This window comes from Apis dorsata, unplaced genomic scaffold (genome assembly GCF_000469605.1).
Source record: "Apis dorsata unplaced genomic scaffold, Apis dorsata 1.3 scaffold_112, whole genome shotgun sequence".
NCBI classification, from domain to species: domain Eukaryota; kingdom Metazoa; phylum Arthropoda; class Insecta; order Hymenoptera; family Apidae; genus Apis; species Apis dorsata.
The window spans coordinates 672,155-683,296 of NW_006263407.1; the positions used below are offsets into that span (position 1 = coordinate 672,155).

General features: G+C 26.4%; 1 protein-coding gene across 1 annotated transcript; it reads right to left on the reverse strand.

Moving 5' to 3' along the window:
• Positions 1-2,295: 2,295 nt before the first annotated feature.
• On the reverse strand, positions 2,296-10,131 carry LOC102674163 (histone demethylase UTY-like). Its single transcript, XM_006612435.2, has 8 exons — positions 9,869-10,131; positions 7,146-7,301; positions 6,823-7,009; positions 5,763-6,077; positions 4,227-5,669; positions 3,750-4,005; positions 3,202-3,539; positions 2,296-3,047 (listed from the first exon to the last, which is right to left on the reverse strand). Exons 1-8 carry the CDS (start codon positions 10,120-10,122, stop codon positions 2,835-2,837), a joined length of 3,162 nt encoding a protein of 1,053 aa, XP_006612498.1. The 5' UTR covers positions 10,123-10,131; the 3' UTR covers positions 2,296-2,834.
• Positions 10,132-11,142: the final 1,011 nt, after the last annotated feature.

An 11,142-nucleotide genomic window follows, 5' to 3' on the forward strand; every position in this document is an offset into this window, starting at 1 on the left:
TTTAATGAAACCGTTTTTAGATAATGCAATTTTAATATATATGTTAATAACAATTTATATTAATAACATATAGATACATATTTGACATTTTTATATCATGTATATTATTTTGAAGTGTATTTTGAAAATATTATTTCCCAGTTTAAATTACTGTTAAAAATCATAAAAATAAAAATAAAAAAAAAATAAAAATAAAAAAAAAAATAAAAATAAAAATAAAAATAAAAATTTTTTAATGTAATAATTTTTATGTATAATATAATTAGTATATTTATTAAGTATTGCCAATTAATGAAAAAAAAAAAAATGATAATGTTAAATCATCATTCTATTAAAGTCGAATAGCATAATATTAGTAAAAAATTTTCATATACTATTAAAACGGTTATAGAAAATCTGCTCAATTTCGTATTCAAATCAATGCAGATTAGCCATTAGTCACAGCAAGACAGACTTAATACTACACAAAAACTGCATTCATTTGTTTGTTATTACTTAGCAAAGCTCTTGAGCCATTCCGTTTCAATTCATTTCACATTATCTTATCTTATTTTTTTTTTTACATTAAATATATTTATACATAATTTATTAATTGTTAATCAAAATTGTCAAGTCAGTTCGAAATATCGGCAGAAATCATTATCATTCCAAACTGCCAATATTACATGAAATGAGATCATTAGAGTGTATGGATTAAAATACTCTTGGACACGAGTTTTTGAACCCGTACGACCATCATTAATAATCATAGATAACTGGCGAAATTAGCATTAGATTTCAGCCATTGCTTTATATGATGTAGATATATATGTATGTAATGTATGTATATATATATGTACATACATATATTGCAATTACAGCGCTGAAATTTGTCACGCATATAAAAGAAATGCGATTTTCGTTTATTATTAACTAACTCGGCGGAACTAGCATTTTCTAGAATTTTCAAAAATACATCGTTCTCCGATGATCTTATTACAACCTGTATGGACTATCTACCATTTTTTGCTTTTTTCTTCACTTTCTCTCTCTTTCTCTCCCTCTCTCTCATGCGTATGTGAAAATACATTTTTTTCGGCGGAACGAGAATTGTATTATTTATACATTTGTGGTGGGTAAGATTTTTTTTTTGTTTTCTGGCACGTACATTTGGCGTTTTTAAACACCAATGTGAATTGACAAGACTGAGTCGAAGGTACGTTTCTTTTTTGTTTTAAGATACGATTACTTGCTATTAAACATTATAGGTCAGCGTTCTCCAACTTTATTTAAATCTTGATCTGATTTTGCTTCTAGTTTTGTTAAAATTGTAATTTGCACTAATATTCTACAATTGTATTAAATTAAATAATATTTTAAGTAAGACGATAGTTACAATTCTATTCTCTATCTTTGAATAAATTGTATAAATCAAGAAATAATTTCATATAATTAAAAATTGATTCAAATAAATTCATTTACAATTAATAAATATTAATAATTCTTATTATTTTATCGTTGACAGAAAAATTTAATGATTTCCAATTTTTAGATCTGAGTGTTCATACGTTTTTTTATTTGTTTTGTTTATAATAGTAAATAAAATTATAAGAGAGAAACGCCATTTTATAAGTTTTTCGCAATATGTTATTCTTTTCTCATCTTAAACACGGAGGTCAATATGTTTTTATAAGTTCGTTATTATAAACCGTATTTTTTACTGTACAAATGTTTTAGAGCCACTAATTTATTTATATAACATAATAATTTATTTATTTGAAGTACTATTTATCATGAATACTTCTGTATTTTTTTGTTGAATTTATAAAAAAGATCAATAATTCTTAATAAATCTCAATCTCGTATTGATCACATTACCTTAAATGTGAAAACACAATTATTATATTACTATATTAAGATTGAATTGTCATTGGCAGTAAGACATTCGAAACAGTGTAATATCTCCGTGAATTTCAAAAGTAGTAATCGTTTCAATCCGTTTGTATACAAAAATGTACATAAAAGTATGTTTTGAGCAGCTTTGCAATACTTTACAATCGTATCTTAATTCATAACAATAATTAACGACAATTTATCCCTCATCACTTTGGACTAAATGTAATCTTTTATTATATTCACGATTGGCAGTGAACATTTCTATGATGTTTTCGTGTATATGAAATTTTTTTCTGCTTTCTTTGGCAATTTATTAATCGTAAAAATTTCGAAATATGCGATTTATGAAGAAAATAACAAAAAAAAAAAAAAAAAAAAAAAAAAAAAAAAAAAAATATATATATATATATATTTTCTTTCTTTCATGACAAAAATGAATATTAAATGCTTTTCAGACTCTAGCCATGATATAAAACTGATAAGAAACGTGACCAAGTTTGATAATTATCCATTATATCTTATTGCAAAGTTTTAGCAAATCATGATATCAAGTAATTTACAAGTAAAGCACAGTCTTCTCTCGTTTAACTTAGCTTCAATTTTCTATGCCCGAGAGCTAGAACAATGTTTTGGAGATTTTGTATTAATCCAATATAAAATTGATCGAATATAGTTTTCAGTTTGTGTAAATAGTACTAACTAATTGTCAGAATATTAAAAATTTTCAATTCTTTCATATATAACATATATTGTGCGTACCTTAAAATTAATATGGAAACAGATGTTTGACTATACAGTCTAACATATAAAATTTTTCGATCTGTTTTCATTTTCTTCATGATAGCTCTCAGGTACTTAAACAATCCTTATCATAAAGATTTTTTTTAAACACAGATATTATACTATCAAAGTCACTGTAAAGTGCCTAAGAAGTCTAAATATCTGTGTTGCATGTATTCTCAGGAGGATTGGCTAGACTGAGCTGATGAAGGAGTTGTTAGAGAGGTATGTAAAGTAAATCCGTCGTAAACCTCCATTAAATCACGCATTCTATATTCTTCTAAGCAAACAAATCCTTCTAAGGATGGGGATTGTTTTCGTGCACAATCCATGCAGTGCACTACGTGTCGTTTTTCTTGTTCCCTTATGAACAAGATATTAAATACTTCAATCTGAAAAAAAATGTAAATTTACAATTTATCTTTTAATATGTATTTGACAATTTATCTTTTATCAAAATATGTAATTATTTTTTATATAAATTAAAAATCTAATATTATTACATTATTACAAAACAATTAAGAGTTTTATTTAAAAATATTTTACCTCGCATTGGCCGCAATAATGCGATGCTTCGTTTTTTCCTCGTCCATGAAACCGAACTTCTACACCTTTACTTTTCACAAATTCTAATATTAAACAACACTGTCTCATTGTCCTTAATAGGCAATTTTTAATTAATTCAAATAATCTGGGATCTGATACTTTGATATTTCTGGCTAAATTCCAGGATAAATGTACCATTGGTACTATAGATTTAAATGATTGTAGTTTATTCCATTCATAACGTTCGATTGCCAGTTGATATTGTCGAGCAGTCAAAGGACCTACATTCCATGCAATATTATTACACCATCCAACAGCTTGAACCCAATGTACACAACCTAAAAAATAGTGAAATAAATTTTATTTTGATAGTTTGTAATCAAATATTTTTATTTATTAATTTTAATAATTTAAATAAAACTTTTAAATAAAAATATATGTTAAAAATTATTAAAAAATAATTTTTTTTTGTTTCTTTAAATTGCGAATTATTATACAATATATTTAATTAATATTGAATAATTTATAATTATTAACAATTTATTTACCCGCATTAACCCAAACAAGATCACCTGGTCTTTGTAAAAACCTATATACAGGAATATTTTCCTCATACAGGTCTTCTAAAGAAGGCCACCAGCTACCATGAAGGTAATTGATATTATTTCGCTCACAAAGTGAGCAAATTATTCCCCAATATGCATCAGGTACTGCAAACCATTCGCAATCTCCTGGTCCAATATTGATATTAATAGAACAAAAATTATTATTTTCCTGGTGACCGGGTGTTCTACTACCAGGTACCTATAAAAACAAATAAAAATAATCCTTAAAGATTAATGTTTAAAAAACTAATTATGAAATTTCACAAAGTTTGTTACAAAAATTATAAATTTTTTTAAATATTGTAAATATTGAAATTTTTATTGAAATTTTTATAGAAATATTTCTGCTTTGAATCTATTTTTCAAAATAGTAAAAAAATGCAATGATCTATTAAATAATAATAAATAAATATTACATACCTTCATGTACAACTGAACAGTATTCATTCCTAAAATAACATGGCCAACATGACTGAGCATGTTTCCCGCCGAAACGACTCTAGCGAATGCCGGTAGTTTCATTAACTCCTGAAGCTGCGGTTTCCATTTTCTTTCATCTGATAAATCTACATTGGTCCCAAATCGCAACATCTTCGAACCCGGTCGACCCGCCAATCCAAAAGCGTTTTTCTTTCTTCTAACAGCACCAGTACTATCTTTCGAATCTGAATCGGATAAATTCGAGGTATGTATACCTTGAGCTTTCTCCCTTTCTTCTTTCAAGCTTTCTTGAAAACTTGACGCCTGATATTGCGCATATTTCGCAATAGTTGTGTGACTTCTATGACTGATACAACCCCAAACTTTTCTGCCCATGACAGGATCCCAATTCTCATCGCTGGTCTGTTGCATTTGTGTTCTCACCTCGATACCATGATCTGGATTTGCTTCTACCAAAGTTTTCGTTGAGAACAATCCAAGATCTAATTTTAAAGCGGCCGCCAAACCGCGAATCACAGCTATCGGATGTTTTAAACAAAACTCTTGGAGTTGTGGACTGAATGCGTCTTTTTTATTTTCTAAATAAACGCTAGGAGTTGGGGGTAAAAGTTGTTCCTTGGTTAGTCTCTGATTTGGAGGATCAGGTGGGGCAGGTGGAGGTGAACGATCACTCAGTATGGAGCAATTTGGTACACCTTTTAATCCCTGACCTTTACATGCTTCTATAATACCCTTAGAATCCATATCTATACTAAGTTCTTGTTCAGGTTGTGATTCACACAAGCTTTCCAATTTAAGCACCGGTTCAATCCGAGTAACTGATTCGATTTTATTTGTACTCGAGGTCGCTTCACATTTCACCGTTTCAACTACTGGAGTCGATGTCTTTGTATTGCTTTTTTCGTATGCTTCGAGTTTCGACGTAGACGAAGGTTGACTATCCTCAACCTTCTCTAGTTTTACCTCTTTGATTTTCTCTGTACTCTCTTCGAGATTCGATGGTGAGAACGGACCTGAACTTAACGTGCCATTGTTCATGATGCTCGGTGCTTCTTCTTTTACATCTAAATCTTCCGAACCAAAATGTTTTAATAAATCCTCCGCCAAAGATGTCGCAATATCTTTTTGTGATAACAAAGCTTGTAATTCTTGATCTGTTACTCCCAGGTCTTTATTTCCCGCGGAACCTTCGGGATAATTACTCGTCGTGGACGATATTTGTGTGTAACCCTGGGCAGTGTATTGATTAGGCTGGTATTGGTTATATTGGCCGGATGTCAATTGCCTTTGAGGATAGTTTGAATCAGAGGCAGATTTGTAAGGCATTCCTGGTGTTTGACTGTTCCCAGTTGCTGCCGTGTTATAACCGACATTAGAATCTGAGAACCCTGTTTGTAATGCAACAGTTCCACCTTGCTGCAACTATTACAAAAAATAATTATTTAAAATATAATATAATTATTACTTTAGGAAAATAAAAAAATGAGAAAGATTTTAAAATGAAAAGTACGATACCGGTTGCTGAGGTATCCCGTAATTCTTGATCACGCCAGGTTGTCCTAGTTGTGTATGATTGTAACCTGTAGGATAACCAGGTTGTCCTGGCCTTAAACCTCTTTGAGCAGCTTGTTGTTGTTGTAATCTAATTTGTTGTTGATGTTGTTGCATACATCTGTATTGTTGTTGTAATTGTGCAAGCAAACCTTGCTGTTGTTGCGTTAAACTTCCATGATTTTGTTGAAGAAATTGTAACATTTGCAGTTGTTGAGACGTGAGATAAAATGGTGGTGGTCTCTGTTGTGAACCTGGAGAAATTGGTTCTTCTCCCGGCTAAAAATAATTTATATAAATTTATATAAATATAATTTATTTAAATAATTAAAATCAATAAGAAGTAATTAATTGCAGTGAAAAAGTGATATAATTTTATTCTTATATGTAATATAAGACAAATAAAGTATATTAAAATTCAAAAAACTTTAAACTATTATAAGTATAAGTTTGAAGATAATAATTTTTGGTCAATGGATAAAAGACTATTAGAAATATAGAATCTTTTTTTTAAAATACTTTTTTATTTATTCCGACATTACTTCCAGTTTTCAAGATATCATAAAGAAAAGATTAATTTTTCATTATTTATTATTTTCGTTCTTGTTGCTTATTCGAATCTTTCCTTTACACTTAATCTCACTAACCTATCCTAAATTCCAGGTAAGTGACAGACGCGATTCTTGGGATATACAGTACACAGTTCCAGGAAGAAAATGTAGGTCTTTAGGTCGCACCATTAATCTCTATGTATGTAATTCTGTTCTATAAACATTTTGAATCTATATCTCGGCAACAGATTAAATTGTCGGAATCATCATAAAAAGAAACTACAATGGTATGATTATTTATATTTTCTGAATATATCTTAATGATATATATATATATATAATATATGTTTTTTTTATAAATTTATATTTTATTAATTGAATATTCGAATTCATTTTAATTACAATTTTTCAAATAAAAATTTGTTGACATTTATATCACTTTTTCTCAATTATTTTTAATGAAAAATCTTTACCTTAAATCTTTTTGTATTAAGATTCTGTCCTTGTCCTTGAGGATAAGGAGGTGGTGGTCCAGAAGGAGTGGAACCATATTTATAACCCGGACCAGTGGGTGTTTGTTGCTGCTGTTGCTGCCTGCTAGACATCTCAGCGCTAATGGGTAAGTTCCAAGCCTCTTCTATAGACGGCAGTTGCCGCCTCCTTCACAAAAATAAAAACATTATGTATATTGATAAAATCAATGCATATGTATATTTCTATTGATAATCTTTTCTTTCAATCTAAAGGAAAATTATTCAGCGAAAAATATAGAATATCCAATAAAAAATCAAATTACTTAGTGGCGACGGAAGGCATTGGTGCTTGGCTCAGATGACTTTGGAGGAAGTTGATCCGCTGTTGTAGCGATGGGTTCATCGGGGTATTACCACCTGATTTAGCACCACCCAGGCCCACCAGTGAACCCGTGCAATTTGGTGTGTTGTTATTACCCCTATAAAAGAAAGAAATTATTTTACTACATGATGTTTCAACTTTCATGGACAGGTGAGCTTTCATTTTTTTTTTTTTTTTTTTGCTTTTTCATTTTTCTTTTTTTATTTTCTCTCCTTTTTTTCCTTTTCTTTTTTTCTTTTTTTTCTTTTTCTTTTTTGAACGCTGACCTGTCCTCGACTTACTCATTTTTCTCGTAATGTGCGCAATATGCCACTCAGCAGGGCGATTCACTATGCAGCATAAAACTGTGCAAGAGGTATACAATGAATACATGAATACAAAATGCATATAAAGAAAATATAGAAGTTCGTTTTGAATATGAAGGAATTTTTACTCCAAATTAAAAATTCTTACGATGGTATGGATCGATAGTAATAAATGGAAGAATATGTTTTATTTGAATTAAAGAAATGTACATTAGTAATACAGTAATCGTTTAATAAAGAAACAAAGTGGAAAAAACTGATAGTGAAGAAAGAGTATTTGTATAGAAAAGTTGAAGAATTTAATTCATATGGATTGATTTAATCGATGTATGTATTATAATATAATATATATTTATCAAGTTAATAATGATATATAGATAAGCGCATCAAATGATATAATGCACTCTCTTGTATAAACAATATAAATGGATTATTTAAAATTCGAATTTTGAATGAAAAAAAAAAGAATACATACATAATATCAGTCAAAATCATAGTATAAAAGATATAATGAATTGAAATAATAAAATTCAATTTTACACTTATCATCACTTGATATATTTTTAATTGTTTTATACTGTCTATAATATAATACTGTCTATAATTGTTATATACTATATATAATATATTTAACATCATCTTTTTCATAATCTTATAACGATACAATTTTTATTATAATGTATTTTTCATTTTTTATAATCATTACATTTATAGCTTTTGTAATTTTACAGAAATAATATAATAAATTTACAGAAATAATAATGATGAGAAATAAATTTGAAAAAAGTTAATTATATACTATGATTTGACAGTAAAATATATTAAATAAATTTTTATCTATTATTTATATAATCTAATAATTTAATTTAATAAATTAATAAATGTATCTTGAAAAAATCTTGAAAATATGGGTCAAATATAACTTAATTATAGTTATCCATAGTCAATCATATTAGGAGTTAAGGGAGATTATTTTGAAGAGTTTCTTAAAAATTTTTTTATAAGAATAAAAGAAGATATTAAAATGATTTTTTTTTAAATCTGTTCTTAAGACTACAATATAAAATAAAAAAAATATATACATATATAGGGTATCGCACAGATAATATCGTGGAGAAATAATTTTAACAAACATTTTTATACAATGTTTTTATACTTTGTTCTGCGATTAAATTGGAAGATAGATTAATTGTATGAGATACCCTGTATATTTGATTAGATAATTCTAATATATAAATCAACGAAATTACTATCATTAATTTAATGGAATACACATTTATATATTAATATGTACTAATAAGTGCATTATATAATATTTTTCGACAAAGCATATAAATGGAAAAAATAGTAAGAGAGTTAAAAAAAATAAAAACTCAATAATGAAACGCTTGAAATCGAAATAACAATAATAATTTCTTATTCTACGTGATAAATTTTTTAATTGTACAGAATTAATTTATATAATTTATATAATTATAACTATTTTTTGTTACAGACAGTGAAGATTCATAAAATAGAAAAAGAATTTGAAAGGAATTGAAAAGGATAAAAATTAAACGATTTGTACGAAATGCTCCAAATTTTAAAAATTAATTCTTATTATAAAAATTTATACCAATTATGTATATATAATTATGTATTAAAGAAGAATGAAAAAATAAAAAATAAAAATTGTATAATTATTTCCTAATGAAAAAAGTCGTTTTTAATTTTTTAAATTTAATATGTAAAATATATTTTTTATAAAATTAATAAATTAATTTTTAATACGTCATAAGAATTTTGAATTTTTTATTTCTCTTTTTAAACATTTATATAAATAATAAACATAAATATATATTTTTATTTATATTATAGTATATTTTTTCTCTAATCTTATATTATAAATATTTATCTTATATTATTAATATTTCAAATTAAATATTTAAAATTAACATATTGACAATATAAATTAAAATTCTTTTAAAATCATAATTTTCTTTAATATATTCCAAATCCATAGTCCAAATTTCTTTGTCAAAACTTATTCTTACTTATTTCTTCAAGCAATAAGAAATATTACTTGCTGAAAAAAATTAAATTATTGAAACACCAATTTCTAAAATTAATAATAATAATAATAATAAATTTAAATGATTTGCGGTATCTTAAAAAATTTGTTAATCAAATTTAAATTTAAATATTACTATGGAAGGCAATTTTACAATCATAAATAACGAAAAAAAAAAATCTTATATCCCTTATATCTTCCCTTATATCTCATTCTATCTCGTTGTATGTACAATATTAACTTCCAAAAAAACAACATTGTTAATATAACAGTGAGATATGTGTGCACTGAGTCAACGTTTTACTTTACCTGGATGCGTTGACGTAACAAGCTAGAGCGTCTTTTGGCTGACTAACACTTTCGTACAAAATGCCCAGATTAGTCCACGCAGCTGAGTGTGATTTGTCTAATTGTACAGCGCATATATACGCTTGCAGAGCATCCATAGGTTGATTCTGCTGTTGATATAGAACGCCTATGCTACACCATGTATCGGCATTTCCTTCGGATTTTTCCACAGAATTTCTGCAATCAACAACAATTCGTAAGTGATTTCTATCCATCACTACATCAAAGAAGATGCAGTGAATTTACTGATTAGCTCATTATCGATTTTAATTTAAAATATGTCTTATTTTACGAAATTTTTTTCTTCACATGTAAACACAAATCATTATTAATTTAATTGTTTATACAAATAATTCACAAAAGTCAATTAATATGTATGAGTGAAATATTATTAAAATATCATATTTAATATCTATAATCAATTTAGAAATATAAATTAATGTCTCACTTGGTATCATTTTAATTTTCCTTAGTAAAAATATTAGAAATAAAAGTTAAATGATTTCAGAGGGGAAATTTTCATTTAATTCATGGTTTTATAAATGAATACATAAAGATGATATGACGTTCAAATCATTTTTTTTTTAAATATAATTATATATATATTTTGATGTAATAGTAGATGTAATATATATGTTATATATAGAATACAATATATTCTTTCTTATATGTAAAAAAAAAATACTTATACCCAAAAAATTATAATATAAGAAATATTTAATTATATTCAATTATCTCCCAAATTTATACATTTTCATACAATACCTTGTTCCAATATCTTTTCATTAGATTTAAAAATATTTAAATATTTCTTAAATTAATCTATTGTTATAAATGCTTATTATCTTTTTATGGAGAATAACGTTTTACATCTATTGATATAATAAAATAGTTCAATATAAAAAAACAAAATTAATTTCCATAAGTTCTCAACATTAGCGAAAAAAATTAACAACATAAAGTATTCTTTACTTGAAATCATACAAATTTTTAAATATTTCTTAATATTATAAAAAAATCAATGAGAAAATAAGACAATAATAATTAATAACCAACTCTGTACATTCATTAATTTCTTAGAATTAAGTAAACTGCTAAAAAATGATTAATTCAAAATATGGCTGATTTAAGAGGTAAGTATAGGTAAGTATAAAGGTAAGTACCATGAAAACTTAATTAAATTTAAATATCTTTTAAACTAACGGTTTTTTACTATATATGCCTTAGAGTTTTTT